Source organism: Amblyomma mixtum, chromosome 1 (assembly GCF_055824585.1).
Source record: "Amblyomma mixtum isolate Tamu chromosome 1, ASM5582458v1, whole genome shotgun sequence".
Classification (NCBI taxonomy): Eukaryota; Metazoa; Arthropoda; class Arachnida; order Ixodida; family Ixodidae; genus Amblyomma; species Amblyomma mixtum.
The window spans coordinates 33905650-33929495 of record NC_143012.1 but is presented as its reverse complement, the minus strand read 5'-3'; the positions used below and the strand labels follow the sequence as shown (position 1 = coordinate 33929495).

The window sequence follows — 23846 nt, the reverse complement described above, 5'->3', positions numbered from 1 at the left end:
GGGGGGGGGGTGCTGTCCAAGCCGCCACTTTTATCTCTAGCGCTGGGGCAAATTAGCTTTGACTTTGTTAGGGTCTCGGCACTTATCGTTTTTTGTTTCTTGCCGAAGCATCAAAGAGAAGTGTAGCGGGCAGAAGCTTCATGAGTGATCCGCGTTTGCTAGTTTGCGATGCTCGACAAACTTGCGCTCATGGCGCATCGTTCGTCGTCGTCGCCAGTAACGACCATCCCCCCCCCCCCCTCTTTCCCTTTTCGCCATCTCCTCTAGGGAGAACTCTTTGGAGCGTTAGTTGGATGCAGCAGGGTCAAGTTGGAGAAAAAGTGCTTGTGTAGCGCTGAGCTTGTGAACTTAACGTCAGGTGCCGTACGTGAAGACTTTTAACGTGGGGCGGTGTTTTGAATGCGTACATGTACTCTCCTCGACCGGAAAAAGTGCGACAAATGTATTATGGTTCCTACTTTGTTTTTTCTGCTGTTGGATATTTTAGTTACCGCGTGTTCATTTCCTTAGGCACCGTTATGCTACCAATATTGCAGCCGAAAGCAAATCAGGTAGAATAAAGCGATTTTATTTACTCCATTTTACTCCATCATTAAAGTCCCTCGAGATAATTTGACGATTCCATCGATTGTCGGAATCGTTAAATTATCCCGAGGACTGTTAATAATGGAATAGAAACAAATAAATAATATCGTTTTATTGTTCAGGATTTCCCGTTGGCTGCAAGATTAAAGCAAATATATATGTTGTTCATGGTGTCTGGAATTAGGAGTCAAGCTACGCTGTAGGTAAATTAAATTTAGATGCTTTTTTGTATTCTTCGTATGGAACTTAAGACTACACAAGTGTCCACTGCAAGGTAATTATTTTTGCAATTCCTACAAGTTCCAGCTACTTGTTCACATTTCACATTTTTAAATATTCCGACCATCCCAGCTTCCTATGCAGCATATCATGCCTGTTTTCTCAAATGACTGCGTAATCTACAATAAGAAATACTCACCTGAATAGAAATGATAGTATATGATAGAGACATTTGAAAATTAGTATAGTTGGTTTATTGGGGTTTAACGTCCCAAAGCAACTCAGGCTATGAGAGACGTCAAAAAATACGTAGTATGGGAATCAACATGTCTTCAAAAAAGAGGGCGAAGCTGTGCATTTCATGTACTTCTGGTTAGTTCTGTTCTTTAGGACGCGTATCTACAATACGCGCTTTGCACTAGTGCCCTCGCGGTATACGTTGGCAATGTATATGTATGTACTAAGTAGGACGCAATAATCGTTCCCTCGTTCTATCGGTATCTTCTATTCTCTTGTTTCTTTCTTCTATTATCTTTCTGCGTTCTAAATGACGGTACAGTGTTCTTACAGACGTTCATATTTTAACCAGGCTTCTTAACGTAAGGTCAAGCTCTGCTATTTTTCTACGAATATTCTACTCTCTGAAATCTTCACGCAGGGTGCAGTGGTTCTCTCTTCTGAATCAGACACCGCATTTTCATGGCTGTTAATTGATTTTTTTTTGTTTATTTCGCAGTAATTCACCCCTACATCCTGTCCGCCGCCTAATAGGATTCGACCGATATGCTTGTAACTCCAAAGCAAAAAAAGTTAAAACAAAAATAAATCTAGGGAATCAATTGCCCCGTGGTGGCTGATAACGGTGCTCATTTCTCTCTCTATACCTCACTCGCATCTTCGCTTCTTCAGAAACCCCCATTACTTCCCTCCAACTTCGTTCTCCCACACTTGTTATCCACTACGCGGCGTGCATCCCATCTCGTCTGCAGAGACGCGGTCGAGGCGGAGAGCTTTCAATTTGCGCTCGCAATCCGGCCTCCATGTCTGCTGACGCACGAACGAGGTGAAGATCGTGCAAGCTATATAGCAAGCGCGCGGGCCACTCTCGTCAGCAGCGCCCCCTCCCTCCCCCCACTACCGCCTCCACCCCCCCCCCCCCCCTAACCGACCCTCAACCCCCACCCCTACGGTTTCTCCCTTTCTTCTCCGGCGTTGCAGCGACGGCGTACGCTCACGAAACGCAGGCGACCTGTACCGCCTCTTAATAATCTTCGGCTCGAATGACCGATCATCAGCGGACTCATCACCCGAACCGGCCCGTGGCTGGCGCATAGATGATGCGGAGAGATAGCAACGCTGGGAAGGCTGGTAGGCCTCTTCGTCACGCGCGTGGATATGTTCCTCGGCGCGCGAGAATGGCGCTTCTGTTGTGGATGAAGATGAGGATGAGTGTGATGAGATGGGAATGGGAATGGGGGAGGAGAAGGCGCCGACATCGCTCGATCGTCCCAGCAACCGTGAGCCGCATATCAGCTGTGCACCGGCATAGATCACAGGTTGGGGGGTATAAGTTGGTCACGAAGCTGGATACGAGTTCGACGTCTCAGGAAGAGGCGGACATTTTTTTTTCGGTGCGTGGAGTGCGTGAACAGGCGTTTGGGAAACTACTAACTACGCCGTCATTACTGGCGTTTAATCACGTGGGCTGGATAAGAACTGTGCCGCTGTTGTTTTGTGTCCCTTAACGCTTCTGTAGCAGCGGGTATGGGTGCACGTTTTCCGCGTACGTTAGGCGATAGTTTTATCTAGCGGTAGCTAAGATGATGGTGATGATAATGACAACGACGTGACTGCCGCCATATACGCCAACCTTCCCTCGGCGTTTCTCTGAAATTCGAGCAACGTTTTCTTCCTCTTATTTGCTTCTTTCTTTTTCTCAGGCTTTCATGTCTGCTCTCATTTCAGTATATAGCAAAAGCGAGACGAAAAGACAGTGAGTGGGCTATCGTATACGACAGGAATGCCCTGGTGTTTGCGAAATATATAATATGGGGAAATATGTAAAATGCATGTATCCGCTTTTAATTTCAGTTGTAATGCTTTGCCGTGCGTATTAAATAAGTTGTAATACAGTGTTAAATTGAGAGCAAAACGCTTGTCTACAACGCACGAACGATGTGCTCCGGGTCGCTCCTGCCTACGCGCGCGGCACCTAGCGGTAACGCCCGGTTCGAGACGGGCTGCTAGTGAGCGTGAATGGCCTAACTGATAGCACAGCATAACTTTTAGCTGCTTGCGAGCTGCATGCTGGGCGTCGTGGCTTTGCAACCTCCTTTCCCCGTCAAAAGCTCTGTCTGCGGTGTCGTCTGCGAAATGTAAACTAAGTGGCCGCGGTTTCACTATGCTTGACTTTTGCTTTTCTTTTTTTTTCGCGTGCGGAAGCACTGGCGCGCAACATCCCATCGTGTGTCATCGTTATGACAGGGCTTCTGACAACGGAAGCAAGCGGCAATGCCGCAGCGGTCAGCAAGCCGCGAGAAGGCAGGCAATGCTATCAGTGTGGCCGCTCATGCTCACATAGCCTGGCTCGAACCAGGCGTTATCGCTAGATGTCGCGCGCGAAGCCAGGAGCGACTCAGAACTCGTTGTTCGGCCGTTCTAGACAAGCATCTTGCCTTCTCTACACTGACACTAGCCCGTGCAGGGAGATGAGACGAAGTATAAACAATGTAGTGTGTTGAACCGCGCTTTGAAAAAAAAAAAAAGTGGTAAAATTAATCCCCATTATGCTGGAGTTAAAATCTACCCAATCAGCAGGGCACGTGCAGATGATCGCTTAAAACAAGAGCCAGGGTTTTCGAACAGAGGACATTCGTCTCTGTTATACAGGCTCTTACAAGCAGGCAACGTTATTCATTTCGCACTAAACACCTCATGTCAAAATCTCGAGTCGACTGGGCAAAAGAGTCTCGTCGTGACCGAAGGAATGAAGCCATTCCTCCCAGTCATGTTATCAGCCGCCGATCTCTGCCGCTTGGGGAGGCAGCATCGCTAGCGAGGTCGCACCGCTGTCAAAGCGCGCTCGCTCGAGGGACCGGAAAAAAAACAAAAAAAAAAACGTTGCGGCGAGCACAGCAGACCGCAGAATGAGGAACGCAGCATCAGCAGCAGAAACCGCCTCCTTGAACGAAGAGGAATAATAATCTGACCACTTCGAGTCGCGCGAACCGCGTATCTCCGAGCGCCGTGCGCGCCATCCATCTAACTCGTCCACTCTTGCGAGACGACGGATCTGTTTTCCTTTCTTTTTATTTTTTTCTTTCCCCTCCGATTCTCGCTTCCTGGCGAGATCTGGCGAGAGCTCGAGGGCGGAAAGCTGATTTGGGCAGCGCGCGCTTTGTCGTGACCGCAGTGCGGTCTCGCTTCCGTGTTGGGTGCAGTGTAATGTGCTCTAGGGTGGAGAGACTTGGCTTCTCTGCACTGCACTCGTAGCACTACCGTGTGGTATCGGTTGCAGCTCCTAGGCAGTAACGGTTGTCGATGTGGAAGGCGTTGCGCATTTATGGGATGAAAAGCGTGTACGAATAGTAAGGTAAGTTTCGGGAAAGGCTCTTGTGGAGTCTCGCGTCCAGGCGCGATCTACCACCGGTCGTCGGGAAGTCGTGCGAATTGAAATAACTTGTGGGCGTTCCAGTCGAGATCAACTTATAATGAATAGAGAGAGAGAGAGAAAAAAAAGAACAGCTGCCTATTCGAGCCATAAAAACCTTTTTTTCCCCCTCGATTTTAATGCGCAAAGAGGTCTTGTTTTGTACTTCACGACTTCACTGAATTGAACTCTCAGAAGCTGCAGTAAAGACGAACACAATGCAAGAGATTAAGCTTTGCCAGTTGTTACTTTTGAGGTGCGTGTGCGTATTCTATAACTAGGCTACTAAGTGTTAATAAAGTGAAGCCTTGGTGGTACGGTGGGTTTGCTCCAGGTCATTGCTGTAGTTTTGCGATGACTCATCGCTGCATTGACTTCTATGTACATAATTCTTTTGTGTTGATTGTTTAATGCGGGGGGGGGGGGGGGGGGGTTCCGGCTACGTTTCGACAACCACAGCCACCAGGCGTCAGCACGTACTTCTTAGTACTTGCTTGGCTACTGTGCACCGCTCCGTCTTTGTGAAAATTCTAAGTTCAGGCCGGCCCTTCGCTACCAAAGACTTGTGTTTAGTTTGAGGAAATGAAAACTGTCAACTTGAGACCTGAATTGGGAAAATTTTTTATTCAATGAACAAACTTTGATTTCCGGACGTTAAGCTTTTATTGGCTGGTGTGTTTCCCTGTTTAGTGTAGTAATTCTGTCTACCTTAATTTGACATCTGCCCTCGGGATTTAAATTTTCCGCGCCATTTATAAAACCGAAGTATCTCTCACTAGTTGGTGCCTGAGACCCCAGGTCGTTGCTGTACACCTGTACATTTCACTGAGCGGCTTCATACGCCTTTGTTTTTTTTTGTCTTTTACTGTCCCAAAAATTCTTTTCTGAAATTTATCTGTGCCCCTGCCGCCATCTGCTGGAAAGGTCTGGCTGTGCCATCACCCCAAAGCCAAGTTCCTGGATGCCGGACAGTATTGTGCTGCCTATAGGGCAACAAGCTTTCACGCTTGCAGATTCGCCAGCGTTGCACGCATTCTCTGAGGCGTGGCACGGACGGTCGCGGATTCGCTGCGCTGGTGGTCACAGCGATGCTTGCGGCGCCAAGCGCCTCGGTGATGAATGACGTCACGTCCCGTGGGCAGAGGTGGCCCCTGACGGCGAGGAAACAGCGACGCGAGCTCCATGGCTGCGTACGTTATGTTTTCCTTTAAGGCTGGGTCGCCGGATTTTGGTGCTGGGTCGTATTTTTTGTTTGTGTTCTTTTTTTCCCGTAAGCTTTGCTCGTCGCCACGTTGAACAATGCCTGTACGGCGAAGGTACAACATAGTAAAAATAAAAAATAAAACGAGTCTAATTACTGCTGTGATGAGAGAGCTGTGCAGTTGTTTTCATCTTATGGGAAAGAGGTTGGACAATATAGCTTTTATGAGCAGGCCTTAAAGATGAGTTTTGTTTAAAAAGAAAAGTTTCGAATGATGCGTCAGGACTCTAGTAGGTAACATTTTTCCGCGAGTGAGCTTTCGGCTGTCAGGTAAGATAGTTGTAGCAGCAATCAAGGGTCATATGGCCCTCTGTCGACCATTAATTGCTGCAGGCGCCTTTTCCTCTAGTCCCGGCCGTTACAAGCTGTCGCTCGAGCTTGGAGACGAAATTGAAGAGGATAGAGGACCAGCCAGACAAGGCTCTCTTCGCAAATTTCTTTCTGATGCTTTACCGGCGAGTAGACGCCAGCGTATCTGAACCGCGCACAGTTCTCTTCCACGTGTGCAGCGCCTTGAAATGGCTGGCCAGTGAAGGTTGCCTCATTCAAAAGCGTCGAGGTCGTCATTGTTAAGGTGATCGCATACGGCTTCTTGCGCTGTACCAGTTGCGACGGGCCTATCGTGACAAAATTAATTATCGTTTGTTGACTTGTGTTGCTTTGTTACAAAAAAATGACTTGCACGTTACTTACGTGATAGCGTAAGAAGCCCCATAGGGCCAAAATGTGTCGTCGGTCGTAAAATTCCCCCATTGGCTGAGGCGAAGGGACGTCACAAGACCGGAGCGTTCACATTGGCTGGCGAGAGGTGACGTCACCAGACCGGAGCGTTCGCATTGGCTGGCGAGAAGTGACGTCACCAGACCGGAGCGTTCTCATTGGCTGGCGATAAGTGACGTCACTAGACCGGAGCGTTCGCATTGGCTGGCGATAAGTGACGTCACCAGACCGGAGCGTTCGCATTGGCTGGCGAGAAGTGACGTCACCAGACCGGAGCGTTCGTATTGGCTGGCGAGAAGTGAAATGGCTTCCGCTAAAGGCACCAAAAGTTGCTACTACTCTGGCATCGCCAACACATAGCAGCATTAGGTGTCCACGTGAATTTTTTTTCTTACCATTGAACCGCCGAAAGGATGCAACGTTACGTCTAGTCAGGTTGCGACCAATGTCTCTCCTAGAATAGAGGTTCTCTTAGAATAAAGCTCATGTTTGTAGAGCACCTCTCACGCAAGTGACACTCACAGTGAAATGTGTTATTGAACCCTCAGCCTTCCAGCGGGCAGGATCATCTTGCTCCGTACTATTTATTTTCCTAACTGCTAGACACTGGGCCCCTGAACAAACATTAGAACCTTCTTTCGTTTCGCTTTGATAATTATTGACGAGAATTCAGCGAACATGCATTTATATGCTCATGTATTCGTGTAGTCATGCCGCCGCGGATAGATCTCTCCGAATGCGTTTCCTCTTTTAATATATAGAACCACGATTACTCATTTCCCATCACGCACACGTGATGAATGTGTTTTCCTTGAAAGCAGAGCGCGATCAACCTTTCTATCGGCTCCAGCTTTGCGCATAATTTGTAAGCAGAAGAAAAACGGAGAAGCTGTACCTAAACAGCAGTTATGCTACACTTTCAATGCATATTTTATCTCCGCCTCTTTCACACATTCCTTCCGCGCAAATATATCAGAGCCCTTCGTTTCTGAGCCGTTCGCGCCTAAGTCAGCCACTTACCAGCTCGCGAGTGTTCTCCGCCGAAGCGGTGCGGGCGGCAGAATCGGCCGGCATTCTCGCGAAATGTGCTCCGGTCACGAAAGGGCTTATCTAATTAGGACCTCGCGTACCGGCCTCTCTCGTGTTCGTTGTGTCTCGCCGGCTGTCCGTACTCTATCCAAGCAAAAGGGTGCACCGTTCTGGAAGCTGTACATTGTACGTCGCAATTTGTTGGCAGTAAAGCGGAGGCTATGCGTTTGGCGCCAGCGAATCGGGAACCGAGCTCTTAATGGCTGTTCGCACCTTGGAGCGCTGCTTTTGGGCGCTTCCTCGGCTCTCGCACACCGGACTAAGCGACTCCCCGCGGGACCCATGTAATGTTCGTTGGTTGAAAACTGGCGAGTTAGCTGATTGTCGCGCCACCTGCTGAATTGAGATGCACTGATAAGGGCTGTTCAGAACGCCGATACGGCGGAGAAAGCAGAATTGCAGAGCACAACTCGTTACTAATTGTCCACACTTGTAGGTGGCGCCACCATCTGCTACTTTTCAGAAACTAGGCTAAAAAGCTATGCTTTGAATTGGATTCGGTGTTTTTTAAGTGGTAGAGCCAAACCGCAGCCCAGAAAGGGGTATCCGCTAGCCAGTCGCGACAGCTGACCATTCACATGCTTATATGATGACGCTTATGCTAATTTGATTTTTATGCCGAGGAAGAAGCTCGGTCAAAGTCTCCCAAGCTGACTTCTTTTGGCGCGCAAGAAGTGAGGGCGAAAGAGGACTTTTTGCAACCATATTTCCCAGACAAGCTGAGAACGGGACAAAGAGAAAGCTTGTACCGAACGGAAAATTGATTGGTACCTGCCAGCACTGGGTGTCGAACCCTAGACCTTCCGCATGCGAGGCAGATCTTCATACCAAGACAACCGCCGCGGTGGCTCAGTGGTTATGGTGCTCCGCTGCTGACCCGAAAGACGCGGGTTCTATCCCGGCCGCGGCGGTCGAATTTAGATGGAGGTGAAATTCTATAGGCCCGTGTGCTGTGCGATGTCAGTGCACGTTAAAGAACCCCAGGTGGTCGAAATTTCCGGAGCCCTTCAGTACGGCGTCCCTCATAGCCTGAGTCGCTTTGAGACTTTAAACCCCATAAACCAACCTAAACCATCATACCAAGACACTAGCCCGAACAATCAGGTACCGCTCTTGGACAGGAACATGGCAAACTTAAGCTTCCGGTTCCCTTGCACCATCCTTAGCTCTGACCGTACTGCACGGTTTCTCACTGAGGCACTGTACAGTCTCGTCGCCGCTTGCTTCGTTCGGCCCCTGCTGCTAGCTTTATCTCGCAGCCTTCGCGTGCGCCCGACCTTATCGCCTTCCAGCGCCTTCACGTCTTGCTCTTTCTAACCGACACCTAGCGGCAAAGAAAGGTAAGGCGCAGCAACAACACAAAGAGCATCAGCGCGGACGTGGTGTGAGAAGGTGGGCGTGGTGATGTAAGGGGCGCCGACGTTCAGGCGCTAATTATGCGCCGTGAGGGAAGGAAGATAGAAAGGAAAAACCGGGGCCCATTGTGTGCCGGCCGCTTTGAGCGACGCCATACTGTCCGGTAATTTGCGCTCCGTGTGTTTCGCGAGGCGCCCGGACCTTCGCGCCTGTCAAGATGTATCGCCAGTTACTTTTACTCATTTTTTTTTCTAAGACGCCTTTTTGTAGGTTGTTTAACAAGTTGTATCGCCAGTTATTTTTATATGTTGTTTTTCTAAGACGCCTTTTTGCAGGTTGTTTAACGGCGGAGAAAAATGATCGCTCCCTTTCTCAGGCTGGGCTTTCACTCAGTCTCTGCGTAGCCTTGTCCATATCGCTTTCGTTTTATTATACGTTTACACTTATCTGAGAGTGTACCTGTGTATGTTTCTCTTTTTATATTTTAATCCTATTGGCCATTGCTCTGGAAAAATGGCTGTTACGTACAGTCTTGCTTGCTTGGTTTGAACTGTTTATCACGAAAGGCCGAAATAATAGGCGCGCAAAAGTCACCTGGGATTTTCGAAACACTGAAGAGAAACATGCTTGAACCAAAGCGTTGTTTATAAACGCGAGAAATTCTCTAAGGTGCGCTTTTAGGAGCAAGGCGCAGATGTGGAAAGATTTATCATCAAGCATGCTCGCGATTTTGCTAACTTCCGACTTTCCTTTAGAATGCTTGTCATCGTCAAGACAGCGTCTCTCCCAGTGATACCTCTCTTGTGTTTTTAACTTCCGAGCCTCTCCTAAGTGTCATTTTAGGCGTGAGCCACTAATATTCGAGTCTTGCAAGATTGGCACTTCTTACGAGTGGATTCTTATTGTCCTTTCACGTCGCATAACTTTCACGGCGTTTCTGAAGAGCCGTGCATGGGGACGAAAGGTAGTACGGGATGGTGTTGTTGGCTTCAGTGTGCTTAAAAGAACATGAGGGGGGCGGGAGGGAATCTGGTGCATTCTATGACACTGCACTAAGTGGTGCATTTTGTCATTCACTACTAATAACTTAACACAACAACTGTGAGCCTCTGTTTTTCTGTTAAATTATGCATAAACTGGTTTTCCGCTCCAGTTAGGTTTCACACTGATGATCGCTGAGGGCTGTGGCCGTGAACGGCCCCATCATTATCCTTGCTGTGCAGTTCGGATGGTTGGTAAATTGGCTCTGTGATAAATACAGATAGAAAAACTGAGGGTGATGAACGCTTTAGTAGGCGAAGTGGACACTGTGACATGTCTACTTATTTCGTGTCGTCTGTTTGTCTTCGGTTGGGTTAATCTCTTACGTCTAGCATGAAGCCCATTTCCCAACCATTCAATTCAGATCAATTCAATGTGTTTTTTTTCGCATGAGTACAAAACATTTACAAACCAGTGCTTGGACCCATAGTCAGGTGCTAATGATCTTGGTTATACGCAGTACATTTTCAGGAAAATGAACCTAACGCCGTGTTTAAAACATGAGAAAATTGCGTTGTTGGAGTGAGCAGCAAAACTAAGTGGGCTCTTTTCGGGCCGTGTAAATTTCAAGCTCAGAGTAGAGGGGACTGTGCAGCTGCTGCTACTTTTTGGATATTAAATTCGTCATATTTTGCATGCTTTATGACGGGATCACCCTGGTTTTCTCCTTTTTTCTCAGTCTGTGGCTTGCTTAAACAAAAAAGAAAGCAGTAATGCCGGAGTTGACACTGCAGTCGTGGTTCACATTGCAGTGGCACACAGGTCACTCTGTGATGGCGGTGACCTGTGTGCCCCTACAGATTACCAATTCCTTTTGTTTAATGAACGAGTCACCTGTTCTCAAAACTTGCGAACGTGTTCATTTTCGACACGAAACACTTGTAAGATTAACAGGCAGCTAATCTTGTGACACCCATGAGCTCGCAGTGACGCAGGCCGCAGGATCGTGCTTCTAAGAAGAGGTACTATCATGCACTAGTGACATCAATGGCGAGAATAACTGCCTTTCAAATCAGTAGTACACATTAAGTGGAGAGGATACGCACACCCGATGCAAAACTTTGTTTGTAGTTTCCTGTAAAAGTTAATTTCCTGCAATTGTAGTCGTACTGTGGGAAAGCGACAGCAAAAGTAGAAGTGACACCTGTGAACATTTTTACTTTGTTATTCTTCTTTTTTTCGCTCAAGTAAAGATATTGCTGCTCAGTTGCTTTTGGAAGAAGACTAAGCAGGACCTCAGCTTGCGCGCCGAGTAAGAAAACACACTAGGGAAGCTACCGCCTCGCATGGACGGTAGCCATTGAAACGTGCAGAGCTGTCAGCTCACTGACGACTTCTATGTCCACTTCCTACCGAGCGGAGCGATTTCCCACCTCGAGGTCATGCAACATGCAACATTGTCAAGATGCCGGTCTAGCGGAAGTAATGCTTTATTTGATCTTAATTAAGCTCGGTTCTCCGCACGATGCATGTTTGCGTACTGCTCATGGCACTGGCACGTTCCTAAAAATAACTTTTATCCGCTCAACATCGCAACTCTGTTCGATTGCGGTTGATATAAGTGAGCGGCCGTTTCAGCTGTAGAAGAAAAGTGCCGAATTTAAAGCATCCATGTTGTTTGTGGCATGGCGATCGGCTGCTAGCATTTTGTGAACCGTTAAGTCGCGTTTCGCTGAAAGCTCAACGTTGGACTCCAGGACGTAAACTCAACACAACCGCGCATGCGCTAGTTCCACGTTCTGTCATTTTTCGCTGTTTGTTTCTTTAAAAATTCGCCAATTAGTGCAGTAATCTGTACTACTTGTCAGTCGCGTTTCCTAGTTTTATACACGCGTATGCTTAGCAGAACGTCAGGAAGTGGCTACTGAAAGTTGAGGGCACAGTGCTAAGCCCTAAGTGGTGCCCTGGATACTGATTATCTGGGAATACGTATTTGCTTATGTTATCTCTTTGAAGGCAAAAATATATCCGGTCGCTTTATTGTTAACTTCGCACCAAACCGTCTGTCATTCAGTCTAATGAGCGTTGAACCGGCCCTTGAAATACTGTGCCCTCTCTGAGTGAAGCCAACAGCCACAGAAACCAAGGGGTACAGGGGATTTTTGAGTTTATTTATTTATTTTGTGGTGTTGATCAATTTATAATATTACTGAATATGTTATCGCTTAAAGCTAATTGATTAGTACAGCAGAAGAAAAAACAACCACATGTCGCCGGTGGGATCCGAACCCACGACCTCCGAATTACGCGTCCGGTGCTCTACCGCTGAGCTACGGCGACGGCTGTCAAATCTGCTGCTTTCGGGGGTATTTATGTTTACAAATAACCTGAACTTGGGAGTGTTCACCAGTATAGGTACGACAGGGAGAACTGCAGCTATTTGAAAATCTACACGTGGTAAGTAATTATCTTTTTAAGCTGCAAGTGGATATTTTAGATGAAAGATCCCATGTCCGGAAGACAAAGCCTCTATGAGCCGACTAACATCGTGTGGCACGTGTGATCACTCGACTGACTCTCCTGTATAGGAGCCTTTCTGTCGTGTAGCCGTCGTCCAGGACGAAGAGAGGATTATCCTTTCACTTCCTAATCGGAAAGGCAAACTCGCCGTCTAAGAAGGCGTATTAAAGGGGAGAGTGCTCCTAAGGGGAAGGGGGAAAGGGCAGAGGAAGTAAACACGAGAAAGGGATAGACCTCAAGTGCGCGTTCGCGTGCGCGGATCAAACAAGTTCCGTCTCTCTACTCCGGGCGTGGACCTCTCATTGGAAGAGGCCGCACCCCTTTGTGGGTGCAACGAACGAGTCAGCGACTGCTGCGGCAGCAAACAGACACTCCTGAACACACCCGCGATGCGGTATTACTGTAGACATTGATGGGCGTGTTCAAGTGCCTGCGGGTTCGTGTGTGCACATGCGAGTGCCCGTGTGTGCGTACGTGCACGTGCCGACGAAGTCGACGAAGCCCTCTATCCCGTCTTGTTGTCTTTGCGCTCGCCGGTCGTGAACCTGGAGTGCAAATAGCAAGGCGGAGTGCGGGAAGATAGATCAAACCGGCTGAAGTGACACCCCGGATTTATGATTGAGCGGATAATTTCCTTTCTTTGAGTGGCAGCCGATATTGCGCCGTACTATACTACCTACGCTTGAGTACATGTTGAAGGATTAGCTCTTATGCTTGATTCTTGCCTGATATGAATCCGGTGACTTCGTTGACCGAAGCTTAAGGCGACGCAGCTGCGTGATGGAAGGTACTTTTGCGACGCTTACGTTTGGTCTTATGAAAAGGAAAGCTCTTAGGCAGATTTTCTCGAGGCTGACCAAGAAGCAATGCATGTCCTCGCTTGCTTCGCGATGCATTTGCCGGGTGTCAAATAACCGAAGCAGATTTCTTATTTTTTGAGAAAAATAATCGCCGGCTCTTTCTATGGGCACGCGAAGAAGGGTTCGTATTCTCTTAATTTGTACTTCGCTTTTGTGATCTTAAAAGGTTTGGTTTGGTTTATGGGGTTTAACGTCCGAAAGCGACTAAGGCTACGAGAGACGCCGTAGTGGAGGGCTCCGGAAATTTCGACCACCTGGGGTTCTTTAACGTGCACTGACATCGCACAGTACACGGGCCTCTAGAATTTCTCCTCCAAACAAATTCAACCGCTGCGTATCTTAAAAGTTTACAGTGTATTCGTCATTACCGTTATTTATTAGAATCAAGATAAAATACATGCTTTTTACCTTTATCGATATTGCCAGAAATTATCGTAATTAAAGCGGCCAGTTCACATTTATCTCTTTATTGTGTTCGCCGCCATGTCATGTTCAGTGGTTATGGCGCTCCGCTGCTGACCAGAAAGACGCGGGTTCGATCCTGGCCCGTGCGGTTGAATTTAGATGGAGGGGAAATTCTAGACGCCCGTGTATTGGACGATGTAAGTGCACGTTAAAGCACTCCAGGTGGCAGAAATTTTCCGAGCCCTTCTCTACAGCGTCCCTCGTAGCCTGAGCCGGTTCGAGACGTTAAACCGCCATGAACCATCTTTGTTATCTTCATTAGAAAAAATTTAATAGCAGTGCTCTATATATACAATATTACAATAGCACACTTCCCTTCTAAAAGCCCCGCCGCGGTGGCTAAGTGGTTGCGGCGCTCGGCTGCTGGCCCGAAAGACGCGGGTTCGATCCCGGCCGCGGCGGCTGAATTTCTTGAAGGCGAAATTCTAGAAGCCCGTGTGCTGTGCGATGTCAGTGCACGTTAAAGAACCCCAGGTGGTCGAAATTTCCGGAGCCCTTCACTACGGCGTCTCTCATAGCCTCAGTCGCTTTGGGACGTTAAACCCCAATAAACAAACAAACAAACTTCCCTTCTAAGAGGCTGGGAAATGCATGCGAGTCGAGAAAGCAAGCGTGAAAGGTAATCTTATCCATATTTTCTGTCCTTCCAAGCTTGCTGGTATTTCTGTGTTTTTAACAAAACCCAACAGCTCAGGGTTTGAATCCGCGTAAACATGTCTGGCCTCCATCTGCAGGGCAGTGCTCGTTGCAAGGTTGCCAATCTCATCGGTCCCACATAGTTTCGTAATTCGCCGTTGATGCGAATTCAGATACCGCCAGTGCACATCGAAGATTGAGTGCGGGCTTGTGCCCCTACCTGAGGGTACGCGTTGGACGCTGCTTGTTTACTCGCAAGCCGCAGCCGGTCTCTGTGCAAACACACGGCTTGGCCCGCATGAGATTTGGTCGCCCACATCGCAGTGGTCGTGCCAGTGCTCCTCTGTGGATTGAACCAGCGGCGGCTATTTCCCTCGTGGTTTTCGCTACGCATCGTAGAAAGCTCAAGTCATGCTGGAAATAACTTATTCAGGAAGTTTTTGTTTGTTTGATCTTATTACTCTGCCGGAGCCAGCGTATATATATATATATATATATATATATATATATATATATATATATATATAAAAATCACGAAACAATCTGCTTCGACGAGTGGCCTGTAGAGAGCTCACTTCCCAATCGGTAAACGTGGGCGTATGTTTGTGCAGCATGTCGTAATCTTCTGTGTTTGGGATATTGTGGGTTTGTGGTAAATACGTATAGTTACGTTTTCTGGTGGTTTTGGAGTCCTGTGCTGTGACCGCACTTAAAATGTCAAATGACGGTAAAATGTTCCAGAATCTGAATTTTAACGGGTAGCGGAGTGCTAGTTGTAGGTAATTGTGTTTTAAAATTAGAAATATTGTTACGTTGTGGCCAGCCGAAGGATGAGACAGGATGATTGATGGCAGTGAGATTATTTAGTGGCTGCTGGCCCAGCCCGAGCGCTGCGCCCTGCGCCACTGCCAGCTTCGTCTTCTTCGTCACGGCTGTTAGTGCGTGAATCGCACAGCTAGCATGTGTCCTTGAATAAGTGGTTATTTTAGGAGACAAGACAAAAGCGTGAACACGGATTAAAGTGTCATAAAATGACATCGCAGTGGGGCAACGGGCTGAGTACCTCTTCCGAACAGCAGTGCCATGAAAGCTTCAAATTTTAATGCAAGTCAGTGAAAGAATCTAAGCAAACATATCAGGTAAATAATCGACATGTAATTACAAAACACGACTTATTTGAAGTGAAATTTCTTCATCAAATGTACCAGAAGGTTGAAGTAGAAATTCGCGGGAGTTTTAGTTTTATCGCGACAGAATCGAATTGCGCTTGCTCACAATTCACAGTATTGTATAGATAAACGTATTTAAATCCAGAATCGGATTTCACATAGTCAAACGAGTCCTGCAAATAGGCGGTTCACTCTAAACACAAATATACCTATATGGGAGTACGGAGGAAGCGGGCTGTCCTCCAGCGCGCTCCCTTTCTATAAAAGGGAGTAAGAGGACAACTTTACTCCCTTTTTATTCCTTTCTATTTAGGGTGTTTGGAATCATGCTTTCGGTGATTTGCCCTCAACAGATAGAGCTCGAAAGAGGCTGGAGAAATTGCTTTACGCGACGCACGGTACCATACAGACTAAAAAAACAAACAAAGAAAAGCGACAAGCATGTGAGAAAGAGCGCGAATTCAGTACTTTTAAAGGTCTCTCTAGTCCCGGCATAATTGCGCTGAGGCGTTGCCTTCGGCTTCACTGCCTCGCATTCAACTGGCGCCCCCTCGAGGGGCCGTGCACGCTTCCAGAGGAAACGCCGCACGCCGCTGCATCGGAGGAGAACCTTTGCGAGTGGCGAACACTTGCTCACGTGCTCCCGCGACCCACTCTCTCCCGTGGGCCACTTGGGAACTGAATCGCGGAGTAGGCACTCGCGCCGACGGCGCTCAACTAAGCCTTTTTTTATCATTCTTTTTTTTATCTGGTCTCCTGCTGCTTTGATGTACAAACAGAGGAGCGCAGCGTGGAATTTGCGCAGCGCTAGAGCTTTCGTGCATCCACTTGACTTGGCGTCGTGTCCGCGATCTCAGAAGCTGGCTACCGCGTGCGCTCCTAATTCGGTTTGCGCCGACGCCTTTTCTTGCTTGTTGTTGGCCTCGCATGGGACAGGGCAGATTTGCCCGAATCTTGCGATCTGAAAAAACTGAGAGCTTGGCAAAGAGGAACCTAATTTAGGTTGCGTGGCTGCTTTTTGTTCGTCTTTAAGTCGGGGGAATCAGCGCGCATCTCTTTGCCTTGCCCTGTGTCGTCCTTGCGTGTATGTGTGAGGATAAGCTTATCGATCTTTTTTATGTGTAAGCAGTTTCAGTCCTCTGGTTGATGGAAACACTATTTTGGGATCGTCGTGTTGGGAATTCGTTTTGTGTGCAACTTCTTTCGGGGGATGGTGGCGCTTTAGAATTGCGCTTCGTTCTTGTGACAGTATTTAGGGAAAAAAGGTCTTAGTATCTGGGGTGGTGAAGGCTAAGACCACCCTTTTGATGTGAAGTATGCTTGAAGAGGCTTCTAGGTTTCCTGTGATCGACTGTTGTCAGGAAGAACTGCACCAAATAGGACTAAAATAAGTGACCTTGTGGCTCTGACCTATGGTGCAACAGTTACGAGATGAAAGTAATGAATAACAGCCCTTCGTAATGACCGGACATCTTGAAGAGCCGGTGCAAAGAGGCGCTGGCAGAAGCTACGCGTTCCTTCACCTAAGCCTTTGCTGACGCTCCAGTTTTAATGGGGTCAAAATGCATCGTCGGTCATAAAATTCACCCATTGACTAGAGGCAAGTGGCGTCGACAGACTAGAATATTCTCCCTGTCTGGAGGGAAATGTCACCAGATGGGAGGATTCCCATTAGCTGCAGGGAAGTTACGCCACAAGGCGTGATGTGACGTTACTTCGCTAATGGCGTCAACTGCTAATCCCGAGCCATGGCGAACACATTATGGAATGAGGTGTTCTTGTGAATTTTTTGTTATAGAATGGCTTTTTAACCACCATAACAGTCTAGCGAATTAGTATGGCCGTACTTACAAGTGTAGGCGTTATATAGGGTATCATGATCTCTCATGCTCTCGATACTAATGGCAGCGCAGTTATTGAAAATTCCGCAGTAAAGCATGGCAATGTTTTGAGCTCAGCGCCTTCGGGTTCGAATACTGCACGAAAGTGCAGATGGAAAAAATAAAAAAACAGAGCTACGCTAATTATTGCACGAGTATGGCTGTCTTTTCCTGAAGTGGTGTTTCACGATTACAAATACTTCAACTGACCAGCGCGCCGCAGGTAACCAAGTTTTGGAATACTGGATTTGTTGAGAGCTCAACGAATTTCTGACTACGAATTTCCGAGTTTCAGAGAACGATGCGAGAATGCGTCTCGCGTAAAGTTTGATTGTGAGCAGCTTTGGAGAAGCGAAAATTCGGACCCCACCATCGCAGTTCGTGAAAATTAGTTTGGCGACATACGGAAGTAAACGGGCACTTCGGGCGTGGACGTGTTCGAATTGTCGCGCTGTACAAGACAGTAAATGTCGGAAGTGTTTTTTTTTTACAGGTGTAATATTGACTGGAAATGAAAGAATTTTGACGAGTCGCTCGCATCACAGTGCTAATTACTAAACTTGTAGATTGAGCCATTTACTTATCACCACCTTTCCTTTTTTTTTTTCTGCAGGAAAGATGACAAGGTTACAGATGCCGAGGTTACCTTTCCTGCTTTTTCTGCTGTTCCAAGTCCTGACAACAGCAACCACAGGTGGGTGAGCGTGCTAGTTTGGTAAACTAGGGGCGCCTCAGGGAATGAAAGCGTAAAAAGACAAACATCTGATTCCCCAGGTTGCGCTTATTTTTAAACTATACTACATTTGACTATATCCTGCTGAAGCGGCAACAGTGAACTATTTTTCGCTATCGTCCACTCTCTGCTCGCTTTTTTTTAGAAAAGAGCAGCAAATAATAAACGCCCAAGCACGACAACAGGAAATTAAGCGGTTTGTGGTAGAGCTTCGTGATTACTGCGCATATTGCGAAAAGCTAAAGTCCGTCAGTTCGTCGGCTGCGTAAGAAAGCGCGGCACTATCACCGGACTTGTCTAGGCTTTTCTTTGCTTATCTTGGTATATTCTTCTCTCTTCTTGGTGACTGCACCATACTTCTAACGTAGCCAAATTGTATGGGGAAGTATAATCAAATAAAAGTCTAGTACTGTCACACTAGCATATTCATGAGAATCGACCGACACCACTGGCTGGAAGGGGGTCCTTCGACGGGGAACAGCCTCTTTTTTCTTGGCATGTCCCCCACTATGGACATTTATTGAACTGTCCGTCATTTTGGTCAAAATTGTGTTACTGCAAATCGATTGCATGCAGGAATTTGCTCTCCTTAGAGTTCGCAACATACCTGGTTCCTTGGAAAATAAGTTTTTATCATGATTATGAGCCACACTCCTCAGTGCACTCAACGCGCGAAACCATCTTGCGCAGGTCAAGACGTGCCATTCACGACCACTGGCGTCGCCACAACCGCCACGAGCACAGACGTACCGACGACCGCGCGAGCGTGGACGTCTCAACCCACGGCGACGGTGACGACCACCACGAGATACGAAGCGTGGTCGTCGTCGACGCCGGCGTCCACAACGTCAGAAGCGCCGACGCCAGTTGCGACGACGTCGGTGTCGACTTCGGCGCCAGCGTCAGAGTCAGCGTCCGGGAGGGCGATCGTCGCCTCCGCGCTGTCGGAACCGTCGTCACCAGAGCCATGGTGTTTGCGTGAGCACGTATCGTACGAGCGGCTCTCGGGATACAAGGTGGCGGACCTGCAGGCGGCTCAGCGGACGCTGACGTCAGCGGCGCCGACGCAGCCGCCCCCGCCGTCGACGGCCGAGGAGTGTTACCTGCGATGCCTGGACGACGACCGCTGTCGAGGCTATAGCGTCAACCACGTGCGCCAGGTGTGCGCGCTCACGTGGTTCGATGTGGCCAACCGGTCCGACTACCTGCTGCCGGACCCAAACTGGAGCTTCCACCGCAAGATATGCCTGCCTGGTGAGTGTCCGACCCGCCATCTGTCGGGGTTTATTCGCATTCTCTTATATTTCGGTGTGCACTGACTAAAGAATTAATCATGCGATGAAGCCGCACTTGAGTATTTTGCCGAGCTGGGAGTAAACAATGGTTCATTTCATTTCCGGTTCAGATGGTTCCTTTAATGGTTAACGGTGAATGCTGAATGAAATTCGAGCTTGACTTAAGGCAGGAAGTTGAGCATGTCGGCCATCTAATTTTGAAACCCAAGCAGCAATCGGCCGAATATTGCAAATTGATGGTTTCACTTGGGCCTTTGCAGGACTGGTGTTTGCCAATACGTTACCAGTATTGGGCCAATTAACTGTACTGCTTAGGAATATTCCGCTAGAGTAAACCAGAAGAACTGCACTCGTGTGCTTATTTCCAAAGTCCACTAACTTTGCACTAGTGCAGTGTTCCAGAATTAACGAGTATGTCTTGTGTGGTAGAGATTTAAAATGCTTCTTTTTTTTCCAAATAATTCGTAATTCGGTAATTCGTATTATGCATGTAAATTAGGTGAATTACTGCTTGAAGAAACACCGGAAGGGCTTATAAGCCAAAGAGCTTATAAGTTTGGCTTATACAAGCTCCCACTGACGAAGAGATGCCCCGCGAGTTTAAATTCAGAAGGGAAAGAAATAGCTGCTTGGCGTACTTGTACCTTACGTCGTCACTGGCACGAACTTTTGTTGAAAATTGCCGTAATTAATGTTTCATGATGGCAACATAGCGCTTATGTCATACTTGTTCATCGCACGTAGTCGCCGTAGCACATCTGAGTGTAAATGTCTGTGCAAACTGCCCGAGGTGAGCTGATGTATTCTGCGCAATGCAATATGCACTCATGAATTGTTATTGATTAACAAGTAATCCTCACCACGCACCTCACCTGTAAGAATAATTTTCGAAACTTCCATTCGTTGTTAGTACCGCTGACGCCTCACAGGCATTAGCCTCAATGGCTAGCCTAAATTATCAGTGTAGTAAAGAAGTCAAAGCGGAAAATATTCATGTTTACTTTCTATCCTGACTGTAATATGATTTTTTTCACCTCTTCCCACTTTATTGTCCTTTTATCCGATTAAATGATATCCCCCTACAAACAATTGATTCGAACCGAGGCTTTGTTCGTGTGAAGCGCTGGCCTGGTGCTCGACGACAACATGGGTTACTGAGCGCCGTTCCTGTCATTGAGTGGAGCCTTCATCAACATTTCAGGGCAATAGCTTTGATCGCAATAGCTTTGATCGCAATAGCTTTGATCGCAATAGCGTTGGTCGCAATAGCTTTGATCGCAATCGCTTTGATTGCAACGAATTTGATCGCAATAGCTCTGATCGCAATGACTTTCGTCACAATGGCTCCGCCTGTTATGCGTACGCATAACGGCGAATGTGCGAACGGTAAAAAAAGGTTGAAACTGAAGAGGCGCGAAGTTCAATTTCAGACGAATGGGCACGAAAGTAAAAGAGAGAGAGAGAAAGAAAGAGGCTGGCGAAATCTGCACATTTATCGGCTGGGGTGACGCTTTGTTTACCATTCAGCCCATTAAAGTAGCTGCGCTTAATGAAACGGTTACTGAAGACCTAAGAGAAAGAGACGAGAAAGAACAGGCACGATTTCGTGTTGGTAATAGTAAACACAGGAGTGAGTGAGAGAAACTCATTAGCACGTGACTAGGCGGCCACGACGCGTTCGGGCGGAGGTCTTCCCTTTTCGCCGAACCCGTGAAGATAGATAGAGGGAACAGCGCGCTGTACGTATACACTCCCCTGGGCGAGCAAACATTTGATGTAATTATAGAGTGGCGTGGCGCCCAGTTCGTTGACGACGTTCAGCACGCTTCTTGTGTGGTCCTCCGTCTCTTCAGCAGCAATGGGTTTACAGTAGGGGGGCGAGGAGGAACGACAGCTGTAGTTTCGTAGCTGAGTCACACTGATGATTTTCGCTTAGTTAGTTTTTATCTTTCTGTTTTCTTCTTCTTTCCTAGTTGCAGCGCCATCTCTCGGGCTTTTTTCCCCCTTCTTTAAGTACACGCCCAGTCTTGCGCAGTCCCGATGCTTGGTTGTCACGCGTTCGTAAAATTTGGAGCATGTGGAGCTCCGGCTAATGGACCTCTTCGCTTCTTGGAGATTACACAATGTTGCAGCTGTCGCCCCTCGCTGGCGTCGCCGCCTTTCTTGGGGAGACGAGGATCCTGGATTTTTTTTTAATGACTTGAAGTACAATGGCAAAGATGGGCTTAAGTAAGCGCTAGATAATTTTCACGGAAAAAAAAAGAAACGTGGAGGAACGAGGGCAATTTCGAGAAAATTTGCTCCGAAAAAGAAACTACCTCACGCGCAGAGTGGTCGCCGAACCGTTTTTTTTTTTGTGCCTTCTTGTTCACTGACTCTGCTGGCCTGGGCCGGTCTAATGCTGGGTGAGCTTTATTCTTAGCACGAAAAAACGCTAAAGGACCACTCTTGAGAAGAGAGCAAGGCTAACGTAGAGGCGCCCCTTTCAAAACCTTTTTTCTTTTTTTTTCTCCTTTTTCTGTAGCCGTATTAAATGCAGAGATGTGGGAATATCAAAATTTTCGATTACGAATCGAATACGAGTAGTTGCTTCGAATATCGAACAAGTGAAGAGAACGCCCCGTTAATTATCACGGCAATTTCGATTTCGCTATAACTGATTCACTCCGGTTTGTTTATCGATGAACTAGTGAGCCGTAAAGCTAAAGGCATTGTTCTAGCTGGCAAGATCACGTATTGTAACATCATAGCAGCCTTTACGAGAGCAATATCTTGCTCTAGTCGCAGATGTCTTGATGTAATGCGGAAACCGAGAAAAAAAATGCTGATTGGAGGGGCATAACTGTCTTGGTAATAGGAGATTAAAATATGTCCCGAGGAAAATAACGCATATATAAAACATTACACCCTGTAGTATACAAAAATAGAGAACAGAAGGCTAATTGTTTAGCATAGCCAAGTATATGACGCGTTCTGTTCGCACACTGGCGGGTTCTGTAGTTATTGAAAACGCTCTTACGCCTGGTTTACATCTGGTTTCGCTATCGGAACTTTGCCAAGTCGGCTTGCCTGGAGCAGTGCACAGTTTATAACATGTGTGTGCAAAAATGATTTTGTTAGTCTGAAACTTTAACAAGGCACAAATGAGGGCTAGTTAGCTGCTCGCTGTGCAGACAATCGCGCTGAACTGGTTACACACACACAAAAAAAAAAACACGAACGATTGAACGATTAAACATATCTATCGGTCGTTATCTGTTTTGCTTCCCTTGTTCCAATGTGGTAACATAAATACTTAACCGTGGCTGAACGCGCTCCGTACTTCCCAGAAAAGGGGTGAGGGGGCAAGTGTCTGGAAGGCAAAGGGCAAGAAAGGGAGGTTTGCTCAACGCAAGCCTGCTTACCAAGCAAGCGTTTTGTCGAGGCCTCTTAGGCAAGAGCAACAAGGTGAAAGTACTGAAAGCCGGATTAATACAGGCAATTCCCACCACCCGCTCCGTATGGTGTCTGTACTTTTCGCTGATCCAACTGGACAATCCCGCGTCTGTCGCGAGCGCTCGTCCGAACAGCGCCGTTATTGCGGTCTGCTCACACGTTCGTCCGTGTGACAGTCAACTTGCGCGCCTTTGTTGACCTCTGCGTCGAGCCTGCTGTCAAAGCCTTGCTTCGAGGACCCACCGAGAAGATTTGTCCTGTCGCAAAAAGCCCCTCCCCCTCCTCCCCCCTGCAACCCCCGCCCCTCCCACTTGTCTTTTTTCTTCCGTCCTCACTGCCGCCAGCGTCTGCCATTTCGCGTGGACCATTCGTTCTTTATCTCCTTCGGTTTTTGCTTTGCTTTGTGTTTGTCTTATATCGGCACCGTTTTGTCCGTATTTGCCACTGCCTTGTCTCCCGAGGTCGCCTGTCTCCCTGTCTTCTTTTGTCGACTTATTATTTATTTGCCTTTGGCTGCGCAACTAGGCGCGTCCCCTCTACGATATGTCGCAATGCCTGGCAGCAGCCGTCGCGTGGGGGAGGGTGGGGGGGTGCGGTAACGGCGACGATAAACAAGAGTTAGTGGCGGCCTTTCTTCGCCTACCCGTTTGGTTATTGGTTATCCTTATGGGCAGCGTTTGCCCGTTTCGCCCGATTTGTGTGCGCCCTTTCATTTTTTTTTATTGCATCCTCTATGTGTTTTTTTGTCGTTTTGTGGTTCGCTTTCGCCAACGAAACATGAACTGTTATATTTCTCAGAGTCGGAGAAACTCCTCCGTTAACGTTCGCGTGCTTATATCCTGAGGCGCCCCGTTCAGGGCGCGAGCGTATGTAAAGAAAATGAAGTGTTCACAGCTTTCTCTTCTTTTTAGCCGTCTTTTTATCTGGCTTCCAAATAAGCGTGACTTTTCTGCCTATTCACTTGAGTCGAGGTCGATCATGTCCCATTCGCTG

The 23846-nt window shown here is 47.6% G+C and overlaps 1 protein-coding gene and 1 non-coding gene across 2 annotated transcripts in view; one reads left to right on the top strand and one right to left on the bottom strand.

Annotated features, from left to right (window-relative positions):
• LOC149365978 (uncharacterized) overlaps nucleotides 1–23846 on the top strand; it is a 247465-nt gene that overhangs the window by 171731 nt on the left and 51888 nt on the right. The window contains exons 4-5 of the mRNA XM_089547446.1: nucleotides 18004–18084; nucleotides 18814–19377. Of these exons, the coding sequence (XP_089403572.1) occupies nucleotides 18009–18084; nucleotides 18814–19377 (640 nt within the window). The 5' untranslated portion in view covers nucleotides 18004–18008. The remainder of the gene's footprint in view (nucleotides 1–18003; nucleotides 18085–18813; nucleotides 19378–23846) is intronic.
• TRNAT-CGU (transfer RNA threonine (anticodon CGU)) lies at nucleotides 12129–12200 on the bottom strand. The gene has a single exon. It is a non-coding gene; the product is annotated as a tRNA-Thr (tRNA).